Source organism: Microcaecilia unicolor, chromosome 2, assembly GCF_901765095.1.
Source record: "Microcaecilia unicolor chromosome 2, aMicUni1.1, whole genome shotgun sequence".
In the NCBI taxonomy this organism is placed as follows: Eukaryota; Metazoa; Chordata; class Amphibia; order Gymnophiona; family Siphonopidae; genus Microcaecilia; species Microcaecilia unicolor.
The window spans coordinates 154,653,334-154,675,334 of NC_044032.1; the positions used below are offsets into that span (position 1 = coordinate 154,653,334).

The 22,001-nt window shown below is 44.1% G+C and overlaps 1 protein-coding gene across 1 annotated transcript in view; it reads right to left on the reverse strand.

Annotated features, from left to right (window-relative positions):
• The window catches only part of CHD1 (chromodomain helicase DNA binding protein 1), a 560,349-nt gene that overhangs the window by 440,041 nt on the left and 98,307 nt on the right, over positions 1-22,001 (reverse strand). The window contains 2 exon segments of the mRNA XM_030193417.1: positions 113-338; positions 8,852-9,102. Of these exon segments, the coding sequence (XP_030049277.1) occupies positions 113-338; positions 8,852-9,102 (477 nt within the window).

Sequence of the window (22,001 nt, forward strand, 5' to 3'; positions counted from 1 at the left end):
GATATAAAAATAATTTGAAGTTGTTTATACCATTCAACTTCAACAACTTTTGAAAACAATATTGATGACTTGATATCAGTTCAATTATAACACTTTATACATAATCAATTACCATCGTTTTGTTTCTTGATCCTTTTTCTTGAAGTTTTCCAGTTTTTTCATTCCTTTAACATTCTGTTGCTTTAATGTTTCTTCAGTCTCCCAAGTGTTGTGAATACTGGACCAGTTTTTCCATTTAATCAGATACTGTGTTTCCCCTGGCTCCTTTGATCTGTCATATTCTCCATTAGGATCACCATCGGCCTCAACTGCATAGATGGTGGTTGTTGCACCAACAGCTGAAAAATTAAAGTGTAGGTTTTAAAAGTACAGTCAAATCTGTTCATATTTAAATTAAGCAAGAAGAAATAACAGGGTTTATATCCTGTAGGGTAATGGTGAGGTAATTTAACAGAACAAAGCACTAGAATAAGAAGATTCACCAACTGCAAAACACAAAGGTAAAATCTTTCTACTCTAAATCTCTCGGGTATATTAAACCTTTTCTTATGTTGTTCTTGAACAAAAACATTTAAACAAACATCAATAAACTAGAGATCTGAATGTGGATATTAAAGCTTTCAATAGTCTCAAACCAACAAAAAATATTGAAAGTGAAGGAGCTGCTGAGAATAGTCAGAGACCTGTAGTGGATTCTTCAGTAAGGAGGTGCCCAGAACATCTCACTCAAGTTTGCTGCAGCCAGTGGCATACATCTAAGGCCATCTAACATGTATAAAGCCCCCGCAGTACTGCAGCACAGAAGGCATGGCAGAAGGGGCATGCTGTTCCCCTTTAGAGTCCACTGGGAGCTGCAACGGAGCACAGGAGTTTCACTGTGAATCCAGCATTAAAGGAAGAAGTTATATTGGTAGTGTGATATTTTGAAAATGGGCAAAAAGAAAATAAAACTGAAATCTTCCACATCTACCATTCAGAGGCCTATGGATGGGCATGTGGCGGTTGGTACCGCAATAGCCAATAACCCTCCTACTCCTCTAGACGGAGCTTCTTTACGTTCAACTGATAGGACCCAACCCCCACCCACCAGTAGACTCCATAGCGATTATTAGTCATCTGATAGCAGGGATAGGGACTACTAGTTTACCTTGTTGTCTTTATAACGGAGGTGGCTTTTTTTCAAGATACTGCTTTTCCTTCATCAAAACACAGTCTCCTGCTGATATTTGGTCTGTGGTCTCTAGGACTGAGGGTTTCCTTAAAAATACTATTTCTCAATTATATGCCTTTATGAGTCAGACTGTGAACAAGTTCCAAGTAATTGGATCAACGACTTGTTATAGCTGAAATCCATTTTCTCCCCCCCCCCCCCCCCCCCCCAAACTGTTCAGCACTGCCCTCTCTTCATAGTAAGAGTAGATGACGGCAGTTAAAGACCTGCACAGTCCATCCAGTCTGCCCAACAAGGTAAACTAGTATGTGATACTTCATATGTATACCTGGTCATGATTTGTCCTTGCTATTTTCAGGGCATAGACCACAGACGTCCACCCAGCACTGCCTTTGTTCTAATATTTCTGAATTTGATGTTGAAGCCCCTGAAAAGCTCCACTCCAGCCCATCCAAATCTATTCAGCCACGATCAGGGCACAGACCATAGAAGTCTGCCCAGAACTGGCCTTGTTCTCAAACTTCTGAAGCTGAAATCTGTCCAGCCATGATCAGAGCAAAGACCCCAGACCCCTAGAAGTCTGCCCAGTACTGGCTTTGCTTCCCAATTACCAGTGCTGCTTCCTAATCTCCGCTAAGCTTCTTTGGATCCATTCCTTCTAAACAGGACTCTTTTGTGTTTATCCCATGCACTTTTGAATTCCACCAGCAATTGCAGAAGGGCATTTCAGGTATCTACCACCCTCTCTGTGAAAAAATACTTCCTGACATTATTCCTGAGCCTGCCCCCTTTCAACCTCAATTCATGTCCTCCAGTTCTAATGCCTTCCTGTTTCTGGAAAAGGTTTGTTTGTGGATTAATATCTTTCAAATATTTGAACGTCTGTATCTTACCACTCCTGTTTCTCCTGTCCTCCAGGGTATACATGTTCAGGTCAGTAAGTCTCTCCTAGTACATCTTGCAAAGCAAATCCCATACCATTTTTGTCACTTTCTTTGAACCGCTTCAAGTCTTTTTACATCCTTAATAAGATATGGCCTCCAAAACTGAACACAATACTCCAAGTGCGCCTCACCAATTACTTAAAGGGGCATCAACATCACCTTTCTTCTACTGGTTATAACCCTGTGGCAAAATGGGGGTTTTCAAGTTTGTGAATTGTAATATTTACATGCAATGTATTTCTCTTGTTTGGCCAGCAGGTGGTGTTTGTTCTGTTTTAAAGCTGTTGCAGAGAAAGTTGTTTTCTTTTCAGTTTAGCCCTATGGAAATGCAACCTGCAGTGCCATTGGCTAGATACTTTCAAAGTTGGTGCCCTAGGCTCTGACTGGCCCTGTAGTTGAAATCCAGCCAGGAGATACTGGATTTTGCCTAGTCTCAGCTAGGGAGTGCAGAGGGTAAACGTCTCTACCCTGAGGCCCTGTTCAAGAACTGTAAGCAGTTATTTTTTTCTGAAATTCCAAATATTTAGATAATATTGATCCTTATTCAGTTACCTGCTATTACTTGCTGTTTTTTCACATGTTTTATATATTGTTCACTGCTCTATCTCTGTGATTAAATAAACCCATTAGTTTATTAGATCCGATGTCTTGGACTAAGAATCCTGATGGTTTGTGTATTGGGTCTGCGAGTGCTTTCTAGGAACTGTGGGACCCCTGGGAGTGTAGCCCCAATGTCCTAGAAATCACCAGGGAATAACTTGAGAGTGGGAGACTAACCCAGAGGTAAGTGGGACCCAATTGGTGGGAGAAGGATGCTAGTGTAGAGAACATGCCCAGATGCAGGCGGGCCTGAGCAGTACTGGAGACCCTACAGGTGGCCGCAGAGTTAACCCCAGGTGAATGATAGGAGTACCGTGACAGACCCCTTTCTGCAGCCTAGCATCCTTCTAGCCAATGCCACCGCCTTGTTGTACTGGTTTTGTCACCTTCAGATCCTCAGACACTATCAACCCAAGGTCCCTCTCCTGAGCCGAGCTTACCAATCTCTCCCCTCCTATCTGGTATCTCTCTTTTGGATTCTGACCTTCTTGGCATTAAATTTTAACTAAAAATCTAACTGGAGATTTCCACCTAATATACCACCTGTACCTATATTGGTTTTTAACTTTCCAAATCATAATATAAAATCATGTTTATTATTATTTATGCATAATTGAAGAGAAGGGTTTGTAATTACAGAATATGATGTGGTTCACATATGTTTGTAGATAAAATCGCAGCATGTCTTCTAAGAAAGCTTATTGCAAATCTCGGCCAGAGTCAAGGTCACGCATTTATGAAGAGTAGATTCCAGACTGGAAAGAGCTAATACATCGCTTTATTCTTCAGTTTTCAAGTTTGAGTAGACCAAGGATTTGGTGTGACAAACATTTCTTCGGATGTCAATTGGACAATACAGTGTGATAGTTAAGTGGAAGATCTAAGAAACTGCCACATAGTGGTGTTCTTCAAGAGGACACTGGAGAGAGATTACTAAAGTGGTGGAAGATCTAAGAAACTGCCACAAAGTGGCTCTTTAAGAGGATATTGGACAGAGATCATTCAAGTGGACTTTTCACACTATGGATATTTTAGCATTATCCAGGCAGTCGTAGTTATTTAAAGATTTTGTGAAACTGTAATAGTGCTGCAATAAATATGTTATTACAATAAACTAGCCGTTAAGCCTGTCTTGCTTGAGTTTCAGCAAAGTCTTCCTACTAGAGGTATGGGAGGATACGCATACAGAAGGCCTGTTCCCCAATGGAGGAGAAAGGCAATTGACGTTAGTCTGTCGTGGGCCTGAAGCCTGGAACAGAACGGAGGGACCTTGTGATTGATCTGAGTGGCAAAAAGATCCACCGAGCGGGTGCCCCACGCTCGGAAGATCTTGCGGATTACTCCCATGTTCAGTGACCCACTCGTGAGGTTGCATTATCCTGCTCAGTCTGTCGGCCAGACTGTTTACACCTGCCAGATAAGTGGCTTGCAGAAACATGCCGTGACGGCGTGCCCAAAGCCACATCTGGACACCTTCCTGACACAGAGGGCGAGATCCGGTGCCCCCCTGCTTGTTGGTGTAATACATGGTAACCTGATTGTCTGTCTGAATCAAATTGATTTGGTTGGACAGCTGGTCTCTGAAAGCCTTTACAGCGTTCCAGATTGCTCGCAATTCCAGGAGATTGATCTGAAGACCATTTTCTTGAAAGGACCAAGCTCCTTGAGTGTGAAGCCCATTTACATGAGCTCCCCACCTCAGGAGGGATGCATCCGTCGTCAGCACTTTTTGTGGCTGAGGAATTTGGAATGGACGTCCCAAGGTCAAATTGGTCTGAATAGTCCACCAATGCAGAGAATTCCGGAAGTTGGTGGACAATTGGATCACAACCTCTAGATCTCCCGCAGCTTGATACCACTGGGAGGCCAGGGTCCACTGAGCTGATCTCATGTGCAGGCGTGCCATGGGAGTTACATGAACTGAGGAGGCCACAGCTCGGCAGATGTTGAGACTTCTGAGGCAAATGATCTGTTGAGACGCTCGTACTAAGGACACTAGGGACAGGAGGTTGTCTGCCCTTGCCTCGGGAAGATAAGCACAAGCTGTGTTCAACAGAACTCCAATGAATTCCAATTTCTGAACTGGGGTGTGATGGAACTTGGAGTAATTGATCACGAACCCCAGAAGTTCTAGCACTTGAATAGTCATTCGCATGGACTGCTGATAACCTGCCTTCGAGGTGCTCTTCACCACCCAATCATCGAGATAAGGGAACACATGCACTCCCAGTCTGCGTAGTGACGCTGCAACTACCTCCAGGCACTTTGTGAACACTCTGGGCGCAGATGCCAGACCAAAGGGCAGTACACAGTACTGAAAGTGCTGAGTTCTCAGCCGAAATCGCAGATACTTCCTGTGAGCTGGAAGTATCGGGATATGTGTGTAAGCATCCTTTTTTAAGTGCAGAGAGCATAGCCAATCGTTCTCTTGAATCATGGGAAGAAGGGTGCCCAGAGAAACCATCCTGAACTTTTCTTGAACTAAAAATTTGTTCAGGGTCCTTAGGTCTAGGATGGGACGCATCCCTCCTGTTTTCTTTTGCACAAGGAAGTGCCTGGAATAGAATCTCCGCCCTTCTTCCCCTGGTGGAACGGGCTCGACCGCACTGGCCTTTAGAAGGGCGGAGAGTTCCTCTGCAAGTACCTGCTTGTGCTTGGAGCTGTAAGAATGAGTTCCCGGTGGGCAATTTGGAGGTTTGGATTCCAGATGGAGGGTGTATCCTAACCAGACTATTTGAAGAACCCACCGGTCGGAGGTTATGAGAGGCCACCTTTGGTGAAAAAACATCAACCTCCCCCCTACTGGCAAGTCATCCGGTTCAGACACTTTTACTGAGGCTATGCTGAACTGGAGCCAGTCAAAAGCCCGTCCCTTGCTTTTGCTGGGGAGCAGAATGGGTCTTAGTCGCACGCTGTTGACGAGAACGAGCGCGCTGGGGCTGGCTGCCAAGAAGCAGGAGTGTACCTACGCCTAGAATAGGTACGGGGGCACTCCACAGGGAAGGGAATAGCCATAACCATTTCCCGGACAAAAGAGGAAAAGGACAGACTCTCCGGTGGAGATAGTCTCATTTCTAGTGGAGGGGAAGGATCAGAGGGAATCCCAAAGGACTCATCAGAAGAGAAGTACCTAGGATCCTTATCTGACTCCCACGAATGCTCCTGCTCAGTGTCGGATAAAACCTGAGTTACGGTGTTTCAACACTGGACCTGCCTTGACGCCAAGGAATAATGTCCTCTATGGCGATGTCGAGAGGTTGATGCCCGGTTCAACTGCGGCGAAGCTCCATCTACCGACGTCGAAGGGGAGTCAACCTGGGTGGCAGGCGGCATCGTGGTCGTGGACCTCACCACAGGCGAAGGGCCAGACACCGCTGCCGCAGCAGGTACAGAAGGCGAAGCACCCCCAACACCGAAGTTGTCGTAGCAGTCCCTCCTGAAGAATGGAAACAAGGCCAGGATGCGCTCGTCGAGAGCCGCCATCGAAGAAGGCTGCGGGATCGGTGGGACAGGCGGTGTCTAAATCCATGGAGGATCGGGAGCAGGTACCAGGCTGCTAGGAGACCGACACATCAGCACCTCCTGTATAGAGGGGGAGCAATCCTCTTGGTGCCGACACTTCTCGGGTGTTGACTCTCTCGACGCCCCGGAGCTCCCGGTACCGTGTGTCAAAGGAGGACGACGACGGTGCTTCTTCGCCTTCGCTCGACGCCAGTCATCGAGACTCCTCGGTACCGATGAGGAGGGCGTGGAATCCTCACGTCTCCTCGGGGCCGAGTCCGACGAAGGTCGGTCCTGGAGGGCCTGCATAACAGGAGGCCTCGAGGCAGGTGGAGACCCACTCGATGCCTCACTGCTCCCAGCACAAGTTGGTCTCTCAGCAGCCATTACCTTTCTTCCCAATGTCAATGCTCCTGTCGATGTCGACGCCGCCGACCTCAGTACCGATGTCGAAGGACCGGACTGAGCCCCCAAAAGTTTCTCGTTGGGCTTCTCGAGACGCTTGAATCCGTTTCTTCATATGAAGACACAGACTACAAGTGGTTGGGCTATGGTCGGGCCCAGTTTTCAAGATGTCCACAATGAATATATATAAGAGATCTACATGTACTGCCTCCATGGTATGCAAATTTATCTCATGCCTATGTGATGGCTGGGTGTGTCCTATGGACTGGTTTGAGAGCCCTTGGTCTAAAGAAGAAAATTTAATCTGGGTTGTCTACTGGCAATAAACATATCAAAGAAAACCATGGGCTCTCTCAACAGCATTGTAGAATAAAATAAAATTTCAAAGTGCCAAATAGTCAAACTAAAGGATTTTTAGGCAAAAACAATGGCAAAATAGAAATCTTTGCCATAAGGTCAGTGAATCCACAATACTAGAAAAAGCAAAGTTGCTTAACCCTAACTTGTGTTCTCCATGGGCAGCAGAATAAATCTGTCACATACTGTATGTGGGTAACACATCATTCAACACCAGCAATGATGACACATTTACTAGCTTAAAAACCCTTGAATATATTTCTGCAATGGTATTGCACAGATGGTCAATATAAAGTAACCTCAATCACATAATATAATTAATGAGAGTTAAGTTTTTAAGCTCCGAGAGGAAGGCAGAAAACAAGAGTTGTCTTCCTCTTAACAGAAGTTCTTCACAGCAGGAAAATGCAGCCACTCTTCTCTGGTGACATCAATTGAACCAGCACACTGGAGCTCTCATGCAGTCCCAGGAAGAGCCAGTCTGTGCAGGTATTCCTGGATTCTGAGTCTCTCCTCCTATTCAGTTTGTATCTTAGTAAACTTGGAACGTGTAGACAATTGTTCATAGTACTCCTTAAGTTTATTTTCTCTTGGCTGCATTCTCCTGCTTTTACAGAGAACCACCATTACAGAGAATACATGTAAGCAATTCAAATTTCTCTACAGACAAGCAGAGTGAGGCACACACACCTCTCCTTATGAATACAAAGCTAAGGTTCATTCTACTGATATCCATCTTACTGGCAAGCCTGGGAATGTGATGGGTAGTGGTTAATCTATGGTAAGGTTGAGAGATAATGGGTACAGAGGTTGTGCAAGACCACTTACCCAAAAGCAATAGTCTGAACTGAGGAATGATCTAAGTCACTGCTTATCAAACTTTGTGGTTGCGACCCCATTATCATAGCCACGGAAAGCACATGAGCTGCAGAGGTGCCAGCCGATGACATTTCTATTTACAGCCCACCCAAACTACGACACCAAATGCAGGTTTGGAGGCCCCATTTTGGGTCACAACCCAGTGTTTGGGAAGCACTGATCTAAACAATATTGCTTGGCAAAAGTGTGCATAGAGGACCATGTGGCTGCCTTGCAGATGGCAGATGTCCTCCATGGAGAATGACCTGAGACTGGCTCTGAAAGTCACTTTGGCACAGAGTTCATGAGCACCAGCCCAGCCTGGAGGCTGCATACCTGACTGACCAGCAGAAAAATATACAGTCTGACACCCAGCTGGAAAGTGTACATTTAGCAAGTCAAGACTGGCAGAGGACTGGTGCTGCTTTCACCACAGCTCTCAGAATTATAAGCTATGTAAATGTCAGAGAGTTTACTACATTTGTACAGCATTCAAGAAAGAATGTACAGAGCTGCTTACATCTAGTAGCACTATAGAAATAAGTAGTAGCAGTAAAGAATGCAAATGTACAAACCAAACAGATATAAAGGAATGAAGAGTTATGTAACTAGCAAAAAATACTTCAGCAGTTCAACGACGTACAACCACCTAAACTTCCAGAAATCACTAAAAACCAACCTGTTTAAAAAGGCATACCCTACCGATCCAACTTAAATGCCTAATCTGCAACACAACCAAACTAAAGCACGTAATGGACATAACACAACTCTTCCGTTCTTCGATTCCCTAATGTGGCTGTGCCACATGAACTTGATCTTACCACAACATCACCCTGTATTTGTTCACACCGGAGCCTGCAAAGGCCTCTCCGGTACTATGTAAGCCACATTGAGCCTACAAATAGGTGGGAAACTGTGGGATACAAATGTAACAAATAAATAAAGAGGTAAAATTTAAATAAGCACATTCTCAAACTCTAAAAAAAAAAAAAAAAAAAAGTGTGTTCAAAGATACCTCCTTTCCGTCCAAAACGTGAATCCATGACTCTTTCAATAGTTTCAAATTCATCTTCCTCAGGTTGAGGAACATCTTCCCCATGGAATTCTAGCACTTCATCTGAGTCTGTCTTCATTTCTTCATCCTCTTTATAGCTAATGTTTACAGTTGCCTGGCGACGAGATCCTCTTTTATCATAATCATCATCTGATGAATCTACTTGCCTCTTTCTCTGTCCAGCAGACTTTTTCCCATTTTTTGTTTTGGTTCTAAAAATAAAAAAAAATTAAAATTAAAAAACTGAGAAACATCTAAAATAGAACAAGGAAAGAAGCAGGTACTACATTTCTAACTACTTTCAAGCAAATTAAAGGCCTCTTATCAAGCCGTGAATGGGCTTTGTCGGCATTGCCACACCGGGAGCCGCTAATGCGACTTGATAAAAGAGCCCTAAATCACTCTCACTGTGCAAAAGCATTTCTCACATCCCAAGTCTCTCCACCCCAGACTCAAATTTCAATTTATCAGAAAAAGCAACAATGGGATAAGCCCATGTTTATTCATTTTAATCCATGTCAATGGAATCGGATCAAGAATAGGATCAAGTTTATTAGTTATTAACAGAAGCTTAGAAAACGCAACCAAAGACCCATCGCTACCTTTTGTATATCTTGTCCTACAGACCCATCCACTACAGGTTTTCAATTCACAGTCGCAATACTTGATGTTAAAGCCTCTATTTTCTGCTGCCACATAGATCACACCAATGTAAATACATTTTCCATTCCCTCTTTCCAGACTAACCCACATAAGCCTTGCAATTCTGTTGCATTAATATTACCTTTAACATATATTGCCATCCCCCATCCCCTTCTTCCTACCCTACCTTTCCTGAACAGATTATAGCCCAGTGTAACTATATCCCAGTCATGGTTCTCCATGGCTGTCACTATATTCAATCAGCTTCTAGATCCAGAACCTTATTCCCTACACTACAAGCATTACTATACACTGCTCTGCAGATGTTGCCCCTTTTTCCCTATTTGTGTAGATATATTTATTGTTTTACTTACCTGATGGATTATACTTACTAGAGGCCTTTGATCTCCAGCCCTAATGATTCTGGTATAAAGCATAAAATATTCCATATAATAAGGCCCTTTATATTAATCTAGTATCACTACCACCTCAAGAAGTTTTAAATTATTAAACAACTCACCAATACTAAGATGCAGAGAGCGGTCCAGCAGCAAGAGGGATGCTATCCGATCTGACAGAGAGTATCACATGACAGAGTATCACATGTATGATTACCTCTCAGTTGGCCAGAGGTTATGTATGTGTGCTAAGTGCAAAGAGCTCCTAGTTCCCAAAGAGTAAGTCTGATCGCTTGAGCTCCTGGAGGAGTTGAGGCAAATAGAAATGTATATAAGAAGACATACAGAAACGATACACCTCCAGTCTGGCTGCCTCTGTGCTGTCTTGGAGGAAGGAGGTCACCCAAAAGGAAAGCATCACCCTGGTGAAGCAGGAAGCAATCCTATAGACAAGACATTCTCCAGGGGATGCAACATTCACTTGCAATTAAGGCTGTCTCTCCAAGGATTTCTGCCTAGGAAGGAAGGGTTAGGACATCCATTTCATTGGAGATTCATCATTAGGTATATAAACAGCTGGATGGTTGATGAATGTGAGGATCGCCTGATCAATTCCCTACCTGGTGCAAACGTACTAGACTTCATACATCACCTAGACATCACTTTAGACAGTGCTGAGGAGGAACCAGCTGTCTGCGGGTACTAACAACATATGAACATAAGAATATAAGCCTTGCCATACCGAGACAGACAAAAGGTACATCCAGCCAAGTATCTTGATTCCAACTGCCTAATCCAGGTCATAAGTATCTAGCAATATACCAAAAGGAGTAAAAATTTAAGTTACTTACCTGTAGAAGATGTTCTCCGAGGACAGCAGGCATATATTTTCACATATGGATGACATAACCACAGAGCTTGGTGCGGACACTGCCAAGTGCACCATCACTTTAAATCTTTGAGGCAGTGCACCCACCATGCGTGTGCGGGTGCCTTCCCGCCCATCACGTGAGCGCGGGAAGCGAAGTTACTTACCTGTAGCAGGTATTCTCCGAGGACAGCAGGCTGATTGTTCTCACATATGGGTGGTGTCCACAGCAGCCCCAGATCCGGAAAATCTTCCTAGCAACAAAGGTTGCTAAAGCCTTCGAGCGTGCGCGTGCGCACACCGCGCATGCGCAGCCATCTTCCCGCCTGTCGTGCGAGAGTCCCGCTTCAGTCAACTTATGAAGCAAAACCAAAGAAAATAACTCCAAAGGGGAGGCGGGCGGGTTGGTGAGAACAATCAGCCTGCTGTCCTCGGAGAATACCTGCTACAGGTAAGTAACTTTGCTTTCTCCGAGGACAAGCAGGCTGCTTGTTCTCACATATGGGTATCCCTAGCCCTCAGGCTCACTCAAAACAAACAGGGTCAATTGGGCCTCGCAACAGCGAGGACATAACAAAAAATTGACCTATGAAAAAACAACTAACAGAGTGCAGCCTGGAACAGAATAAAATGGGCCTGGGGGGGGTGGAGTTGGATTCTAAACCCCAAACAGATTCTGCAGCACCGACTGCCCAAACCGACTGTTGCATCGGTTATCCTGCTGGAGGCAGTAGTGAGATGTCAATGTGTGGACTGATGACCATGTCGCAGTCTTGCAAATCTCTTCAATAGTGGCTGACTTCAAGTGGTCCACTGACGCTGCCATGGCTCGAACACTATGAGCCGTGACATGACCCTCAAGAGTCAGCCCAGCTTGGGCATAAGTGAAGAAGATGCAATCTGCTAGCCAATTTGAAATGGTATGTTTCCCGACAGCCACTCCCCTTCTTTTGGGGTCGAAAAAAACAAACATTTGGGCGGACTGTCTGAAGGGGCATCTCAGAGACCTAGATGAAGAACCACTACTAATGGGACACTGCTACTAGGATACAAATTATATTGTAATGATAGGGTGGATATAGGGGCAGAGGGGCACTATTATGTTTAAAAGGGAACTGAATCTAATGAAATAGATAGCAACATGAATCCCAATGGCCAAAAATTGTGTGTGTGTGAAATGAAAAAAAAAAAGAAGAAGAAAAGATAAAACTAGCAAATTTGGTAAAAGTATAATAATGGGTGATTTCAATTACCAATATAAAAAATCCCAAACTGCAGGAAACCAACTCGTACTTCAAAGGCCAAACTGTCATTCCTGCTTAGATTACCTTAATACTGCAAAGAACACCTACATAACCAAAACCATATATAATTTTTTTAATGGAACTGGGACTCAGTGTTGAACATCCTCTACAAGAGTACCAGTCCAACCAAGAGACTACAGCAATCTAGTTATAGGTTTCAACGTTCCTCTAAAACACCAATTAACTATAACGTGAAAACAGCATGCATAAAAAACTTCACTCACTTCAAAAAATCGTATCACAGCACTAACGGCGGTAACTGGGCAGCGCACTGTGCTGCTGACTGCCTCCAGGTAAGCCTTGGCAGTACAAAAATAAAAGATATTTTTGTTGCGCTGGAAATGGTGTGCACTGGGGGGTGGGAACTACCCCCGGGTTCCTGCGTTAGACCCAGTTTGGCGTGTGACAGTGTCACAGTACCTCTACCATGGCTTTGTAAAAGGGACCCCTAAGTGTCACTGAATGTCAACACAGGAGTCAAACAGCGAGATTTAACCAGGTCGGAAGACTCATACCCAGCTAAATCCTTCTGAATAGCGACCCCTTGTCTTTTAGTATCCATATATTTAACTATACATATTTCAGATTAGAAAAAATAAGTTCTGTGTCAAACCCTTGCTGTGTGATTTGGCTGGTAGGAGTCTCTCAAAGTTGTCTCCTGGACATTAACTGTTTGCCGATATAACAAATGTAACCCAACTGGCAGATCAGCCTGTGACTTTTGAAGAACCAACACTGGGAAGATAATTGTGATGAGAGGGGTGAAGACACTCCATGGACATTGCTGTTTGGCTATTAGAACAAGTATAGCAACCCACGTGATCACTGCAGTGTGGTGTAACGATTGGTTCTAAGGTACAGGATGGAAAAGTTTTTCAGCATTTTTTTTTTAAGTTTTGTTGTTGTTTTTGTTTTGCTATATTTTATGTCACAGTGTTTTTACTGGACATTATGTCATAGATAAATTATCATGAAATCAATTCTCATCAACCAACCAGACTGTGATGTTCATTCATCAGTTACCACAGCTTTTAGGGTGCTGCGCTAGATTCCCTTTTGTAACTGGAACAAACTAGCCTTTTTTTTTTTCCTTTAAGTTATTGGGAAACCACCTAGCACTGCAGTCACTGCTTTTGAGAAGACATTTTTCAAAGGCATGTACCTGGATAAATAAGTGTTTAGGAGGGGGGGGGGGGGGGGGGGCTGTTACTAAGCTAAGCTAAAAAGTGGCCTGTGCTATAACTTGCACTTGGGTTTCCCACACAAAGAGGCCACTTTTACTGCGACTGTAAAATGGCTGTATTTTCCCCTTTTGCAATAATGGCCATGCGTTAATTGTCCTATTAGCACGAGCCCTTAACTAGACCTATTTTTTAGGCATTAAGGGTTCACACAGACGTACTAATCGGTTAGCGCACATGATGTAGCTGCACTAACCGATTAGTTCTGGGCTCGCCTACTCTCCGCCTCCAAACGTGCCCCCAACAGCAAAAAATATTTTATATTTTATTATATGGGAAGTGCGCACAAATGACCTCTGTGCCGTGGTAGTGGTTTTTAATTTGCTTACTACTGCTTAGTAAAAAGGACCTCTTATTGAGCTAAAATTTAGACTCTCTTATCCTTTCCCTATTTTCTTCTTTCTCTGTTCCTTCTATTCTATGCACTATCAGTGCTTTGTAAGCCACTTTGAGCCTGCAAAACTGTGGGGAAAATGTGGGGTATACATGTACAATAAATAAATAACTGAATCATTAAATGGTCCCACAGTATTCCAAGTATTCCCCATGTATCACAATTCTGAAGTTCTCTTTCAAATAACCACTGCTTTAACAGAGACAAAACAAAGGGCCCTTGTTGGGTAAGTGAACATTGAGATAAGTCACTTTTTATTTATGTGAAGATTTGACAAGTGGGATTTCTGGATGATTCTGAAGTGCTGTGATAAATTACAGAGCAGTAAGGACATACTGAGCAAAATTATAAATATTATAACGAATATAATTACCAAATACATACACAACCATGGTTTAATGTGCCAATCAACAAGAATTCAGCTAAGGGAAGTCTTGCCTCACCAATTCGCTACATTTTTTTGAAGGTATTTTATTTAACACATTTATAGCCCACATTTTCCCACTTAGTTGCAGGCTCAATGTGGCTTACACAATATCGTTAAGGTAGGCTCCTGTTCAATAACAGAAATGCATAGTACAGTAGTAAGCATGTAAGAAACATCAGTATAAAACATCAAAGAAATAAAGAGGGGGTGGTGATAGAAGTCTAGTACAGTCCATATTTTGCTGTGTTGCAGGAAGTAGAAAGTTAATTTGGGTTAGGGGGGTAGGCCTTCTTAAACAAGTTGGTTTTCAGTAGTTTCCTGAAGTTAAGATGGTTATGGATAGATCTCACGGTTTTGGGCAAAGCGTTCCACAGTTGTGTACTTATGTAAGAAAAGCTGGATGCATAGGTTGATTTCTATCTAAGTCCATTGCACTCTGGATAATGCAGATTTAAATAAGTTCGGGATAGTCTGGTACTGTTTCTGGGTGGTAGTTTTATGAGGACCAACATGTATCCAGGAACTTCACCATAAATAATCCTGTGGACAAGAGTGCAAACCTTGAAGGCAATACGTTCCTTGGTGGGAAGCCAATGCAGTTTTTTGCGAAGGGGTTTGGCACTTTCAAATTTTGGTTTTCCGAATATCAGTCTGGCTGTTGTGTTCTGTGCGGTCTGAAGTTTCTTTGTTAGTTGTTCTTTGCAACCTGCATAGATTCCATTGCAGTAATCTCAATGGCTTAGTACCATAAATTGAATTAGGTTGCGAAATACATCTCATGGGAAGAAATGTTTTATGCGTTTAAGTTTCCACATTGAGTGGAACATTTTCTTTGTAGTGGAATTTACTTGACTTTCAAGTGTCAGATTGCGGTCAATTATGACGCAAAGCAGTTTTAGGCTATCCGAGATTGGAAGAGAGTAGTTTGGGATGTTTAAGGTTTAAGGTTTATACATTGTGTTTAGATGAAAGGATAAGACAATGAGTCTTTTCAGAATTTAGCTTCAGTTGGACTGAGTTTGCCCATGCATCCATTGTATTCAAACCGATCTTAATTGTATTGGTGATTTCTGTCAAATTGTGTCTGAAAGGTATATAAATTGTAACATCATCAGCATAAATAAATGGGTTAAGGCCTAAATTGGATAAGGATTTGGCCAGTGGAATCATCAATATGTTGAAGAGTGTTGGTGAAAGTGGTGAACCCTGAGGGACTCCGCAAACTGGTTTCCAGGAAGATGATATATTTGAATTCGATTTTACTTGGTATGATCTAGAGGATAAGAAACCTTTAATCTGTCTGAGTATATTTCCGCCAATCCCATAGTAATCAAGGAGATTTAGTAAAATGTCATGGTTGACCATATCAAATGCACTAGACATATCAAATTGAAGAAGTATATTTTTTCCTACAGCTATTTCTTTCTTAAATTTGAACAGAAGAGTGACTACAACAGCTTCAGTACTATAAAGGGAGCGGAATCCTGATTGTGAATCGTGTAGTATAGAAAACTTGGTTAGGTAGTTTGTAAGTTGTTTAGTCACCATGCTTTCCATTAATTTAACCACTAGTGGGGGATAGAGGCAACTGGGCGATAATTGGTAATATCATCGGTCTTTTTCTTGGTGTCCTTTGGTATTGGGGTGAGAAGAATGTTACCATGATCCTCTGGGAAGAAACCTTGTTGGAGCATGAAATTTAGATGGGCTGTTAAATCTACTAAGTATCGATAAGGGGCAGATTTGAGTAAATAGTTGGGACAAGTGTCCAATTTGCAATAAGAATTTGAGAACCTTAGGACCGCCTGGGTGACTGATTCAATGGTGAGAGGATCAAAGTTTGACCAGGTACAATCAGCCGGATAGGCATCCAAGGTGGGCTCAAGAACAGTAAAGAAATGAGTTGGAGTTCTGTTGGGGGAGTGAATTGCGTAATTTTAATATTTTTTCATTGAAGTATTTAGCAAGATTATCAGCGGATGGAATGTCTGTACTGGTTGTAGTAATTGGTATGAATAAACACGTGCATAAAGGTGAGCTGGGTTGATGTAGGGTATCTACATTTTTTTTTTTTTGTTACATTTGTACCCCGCGCTTTCCCACTCATGGAAGGCTCAATGCGGCTTACATGGGGCAATGGAGGGTTAAGTGACTTGCCCAGAGTCACAAGGAGCTGCCTGTGCCTGAAGTGGGAATCGAACTCAGTTCCTCAGTTCCCCAGGACCAAAGTCCACCACCCTAACCACTAGGCCACTCCTCCACTATTTTCAGAAAACATTTGACAAGTCCCTCTTAAGAGACTCCCGAGAACACATGGGATAGGAGAAAATTTTTCTGTTGTGGACTGGGAACTGGTTAAAAGATAGAAAAAAAAAAGGGTAGGGTTACAGGGACAATTCTCTCTTTGGAGGAAGGAGTGCCCCAGGGAAGTGTACTGAGACAAGTGCGCTTTAACATATTTATAAATGATTTGGAAATGAGAATGACAAGTGAAGTGATTAAATTTGCATAGGACACAAAACTATTTAAAGTTGTCAAATCACATGCAGACTGAGAAAATGCAGGAGGACCTTAGGAAATTGGAAAACTGGGCATCCAAATGACAGATGACATTTAATGTGGACAAGTGCAATGTGATGTGTATTAGGAATAATAATCCAAATCATAGTTAATACTATGTCCCACATTAGGAGCCACCACCCAAGATAAACTAGGTGTTATTGTGGATAGGCTGCTTTTAGCTCCTAACTCCTATTAACTTGATCGGTACCCATGTCTGTTTCATAATTTCCATCTTAAGTAATTCCTTTATCCCTTATTAGACCTGTTTGTCTGTCTTGATTAGATTGTAAGCTCTGTCAAGCAGAGACCGTCTCACATGTTCAGTGTACAGTGCTGCATACGTCTAGTAGTGCTATAAAAAATGATTAATGTATTATGCTATTACTATTAATACTAAAGTTCTCTGTTCAGTGTGAAGCAGTGGCAGCCAAAAAGTCAAGCAGAATTATTTCTTTTTACTCAATGAATAATTAAGCTTTGGAACTCGCTGCCAGAAGATGTGGTAAAAGTAATTAGCATATCTATGTTTAAAAAACATTTAGACAAATCCCCGAAGTCCATAAACTACTATTAAGAAACTCAGGAAAAGCCACTACTTATCCCCTGGGGTTGATAAGATGGAATCTTTATACTCTTGGGATTCTGCTTGGTACTTGCGGCCTTTTTTGGCCACTGTTGAATAAAGGAGAAAGGGGTAGGACAGGTGGCGCTATCCAAAACCAAAGGAAACGTGTTGATTTCAAAAGCTTTATTGAAAAACATTCAAATGACTCGACACAGCTGCTATATTTTAGTGCAAAAAGCGCCTGCGTCAGGAGTCTACAAGATATTAAGACATATATAATATGTACATACCAAATAAAAGAAACAATGAAATAGAAGTGTATGTGTTATCAAATAAAGCATATTTGGTAATTATCCTCTAAAATACATTTTAAAAATACATTAAAAATTTACATTTAAAAATTAGACAAAAGGAAAGATGGCATATTAAACAATAATATCCTAACAATGAAAAACATATGTAAAAAAGGAAAACATATGTATATAAAAAAGCAATAAATGAAAGTACATATGTTACATTTAAAATATCATAAAATACATAGATAAGAATTGGTGTAAATTAAAAATGGAATCAATTGCAATTAAAATGATGACCACGAGAATAGAATGTTAGTTTCAGATTACAAACCGTATTATTACGGTCCTCGCCAATACCTAATAGGGCCCCTCCCCAGAATACTTTTTTAGAGAGAATTTGGGCCAGACACCCACGAAATTCCGCCATGATTCCAGGACCACACATACAGACATCCACATACCATACAAGGACTTCCACAGAGGGGCACATGGAGACAGAAAGGAAGAGGCAGAGGTCGAGCATACATACCCTGTTTCTCTGAAAGTAAGACATCCCCCGAAAATAAGACCTAGTAGAGGTTTTCCTGAATTGGTAGATATAAGGCCTCCCCCGAAAGTAAGACCTAGCAAATTTTTGTTAGAAAACAGGGCCGCCGAGAGCCGGACAAGGCTGCCCCCGGGCCGCCCCCCCCCCCCCCCCACCCGAGGTCGCCGGGCCCCCCCTCCACCCATCCTCCGTCGCTCCCGGAACTAACCTTAAATGCCTTCTTTCACCTTAGCAGCAAGCAGCAGCAGGGCAGACCTCTCCTTCCTTCCGTGCCTCGCCCTCGCGGACATTACATCAGGCGAGGGCGGGACACGGAAGGAATGAGTGGCCTGCCCTGCTGCTGCTTGCTGCGAAGGTGAAAGGAGGCGTTTAAGGTTAGTTTCGGGAGCGACGGAGGGCGGGCGAGCCAACCCTGATGTTTCCCCGAAAAATAAGACAGCCCCTGAAAATAAGACCTAGCGCATTTTGGGGGGCAAAAATTAATATAAGACAGTGTCTTATTTTCGGGGAAACACGGTACCAGCGAACAAGGAATACCGACGAGACAGTTGGAGATAGATTGAAAATGGGGACATCTATCTGATTCTGAACTTAATCATGCAGAAACATCAGTGTTACAGAAAGGACTTTCTTTTGTCCCTACGGCCAGTTACAACGCTTTTCAGAACGTGTTGACCTTTTTAAATTTTCCAGGAAGTTACAAATCATCCAGTGTTTTCCCAAACAGCCTCCTAGTGTAGATATGTCCGTAGTTAAGAAACCCTCAGTCTGGACACCACCTGGACCCATGGATCTGCTAATGGGAAAATTAGGTTCTTACCTTGGTAATTTTCTTTCCTTTAGTCATAGCAGATGAAGCCATTACGTATGGGTTATGTCCATCAACCAGCAGGGGAGATAGAGAGCACTCAAACTTTCACAGTGCCCTCTTGGCCAGCTAGCTCCACTGCCTCTTCAGTATTTGAAGCTTCCAAAGCAGTATGGCAAACCGCAATGGGAATCACAAGAGCTTTCCTCACAGCGAACGATGGTCCATCACAAGGGCATGAACTCATAAAGGAGGGAATGCACATCCTCCTGGAGGGAATAAACTCATCCTCCTTATTGTATAAGTGGAGGGGAACACACATCCTCCCAACACACTGGAGGGAATGAACTCATCCTCCTATTTATAGAACTGGAGGGGAACACACGCGCCTCCTGGAGAGAATCAACACATCCTCCAAAAAAAACATGCTGGAGGGAATGAACACATCCTCCTAAATTTAAACTGAACATGAATCCTGAAGATTGTTTTCCAACTTTCTCCCAAGGAAGAAACTTCAGGAAATTAGAACAGAACCTGAAAAACAGATTCACAGCATACAGACAATCATACAGGGAGGGCTCATGGCTTCATCTGCTATGACTAAAGGAATGAAAATTACCAAGGTAAGAACCTAATTTTCCCTTCCTTGTCATCAAGCAGATGAAGCCATTACGTATGGGATGTAACAAAGCAATCCCTAGATAGGGTGGGAACAAGCCACACCACGCGCTAGCACTTGTGCACCAAAACGCGCATCCCTCCTGGCAGCCACATCCAGCCTGTAATGTCGGGCAAAGGAGAGCTTAGAAGCCCATGTTGCTGCACTGCATATCTCTTGAAGAGAGAGTGCTCCAGTTTCAGCCCAAGAGGAAGAAATCGCTCTAGTAGAATGTGCCTTAAAGGCTACAGGCGGAACCCTGCCGGCCAGCAGATAAGCTGAAAAGATAGTTTCTTTGAGCCAGCGGGCAATAGTGGCTTTAGACGGTGGAGACCCTCTGCGAGAACCGGATAGCAAAACAGATGATCAGAAGTCCTGAAAGAGTTAGTAACTCGCAGATACTGCAGCAGAGTCCTGCGCACATCCAAAAGGTGCAGCTGGCCAAAAGATTCTGGAAACTCTTCCTCTGAAAAAGAGGGCAAGAAAATAGGCTGGTTTAAGTGAAAGGCTGAAACCACCTTAGGCATAAAGGAAGGCACGGTCCGAACCGTGACTCCGGACTCTGAAAATTGCAGAAATGGGTCTCTACAGGACAGCGCCTGGAGCTCTAACACCCGTCTCGCCGAGGTAATGGCCACCAGAAAAACGGCCTTCAGTGTCAAGTCTTTCTCCGATGCTCGCCGAAGCGGCTCAAAAGGAGATGCCTGCAGGATTTTCAAAACTAGCCCCAGGTTCCAAGCTGGACAGGGTGCTCGCACTGGAGGTCGGAGCCGAAGCACCCCTCTAAGAAACCGTGCCACATCTGGGTGAGCAGCCAAAGACACGCCTTCCACCTTACCACGAAGGGAGGCCAACGCTGCCACCTGCACCCGCAGGGAATTATAGGCCAAGCCTTTTTGTACACCTTCCTGCAAAAAGTCCAGAATCGGCGAGACAGGAGCCCGCATTGGAACAATGGCTCTGGAAGCACACCAAGACTCAAACAGGCACCAAATCCTGGCATAAGCCACGGAAGTGGACCGCTTGCGGGCTTGCAGGAGAGTGGAAATAACTTTATTGGAATAACCTTTATCCCTCAATTGCGCCCTCTCAATAGCCATGCCGTAAGACCAAAGCGGCCGGCGTCCTCCATGGCTACCAGTCCCCGAGTCAACAGGTTCGGTACCAGAGGTAACAGCAGAGGAGCCTCCAGGAGCATCTGTCGGAGGACTGCATACCAAGGTCTCCTTGGCCAATCCGGAGCGATGAGGACCACTTCTCCTGGGTGCAGCCGAATCCGCAAGAGCAGGCACCCTATCAAGGGCCATGGGGGAAACACATAAAGTAGACCCGGAGGCCAAGGTTGAGCCAAGGCATCCAACCCCACCGAGCGAGGATCTCTCCGTCTGCTGAAGAAGCACGGGACTTTGGTATTGGCACTTGTCGCCATTAGATCCATCACGGGCTTGCCCCATTTGGCACAGATCTGCAGGAATACTTCATCTGCCAGATTCCATTCTGCTGGATCGATCTGATGCCTGCTCAGATAATCGGCCTGCACATTGCTCTGACCTGCAATATGAGCTGCCGACAGACACTGAAGATGCAGCTCGGCCCAGTGGCAAATCAGTTCGGCCTGCGCGGCTAGTGCTCTGCACCTTGTTCCGCCTTGTCGATTTATATAGGCCACCGTTGTCGTGTTGTCCGACATCACTCTGACAGCCAATCCTTCCAGGGTCACTTGAAAGGCCAGAAGCGCCTGAAACACCGCTTTCAACTCTAGGCGGTTGATGGACCACTCCGACTCCTCGGGTGTCCACAGACCCTGGGCATGCTTCCCCTTGCAGTGTGCGCCCCAGCCCTTCAGGCTGGCATCTGTTACCACTAGGCACCAAACGGGGAGCGTCAGCGGCATTCCTCGCCGCAGCATGCTGTCTGAGAGCCACCACTCCATGCTGAGACGGGCCGCAGGGAGCCAAGTCTGCATTGGTAATCCTGAGAAATAGGAGACCATCTCCGGAGTAGGGAATACTGTAGAGGTCTCAGGTGCGCTCTCGCCCAGGGTACCACTTCCATCGTAGCTGTCATCGATCCCAGCAGCTGGACAATGTCCCAAGCTCGCGGGCGGGGCATCCTCAGGAGCAGACGGACCTGATTCTGAAGCTTGCACCGCCTTAGCTCGGGTAGGAACACATAGCCCGAGACTGTGTCGAACCTGGCCCCCAAAAACTCTAGAGATTGTGAAGGGGACAGGTGACTTTTGGCCATATTGACGACCCAGCCTACAGATTGCAGTACTGAGACCACTCTGGCTGTAGCTTGTAAGCTCTCTGTTGCAGAGTCTGCTCTGATGAGCCAGTCGTCTAGGTACGGGTGAACCCTGATACCTTCTCGCCTGAGAAAAGCAGCTACTACCACCATT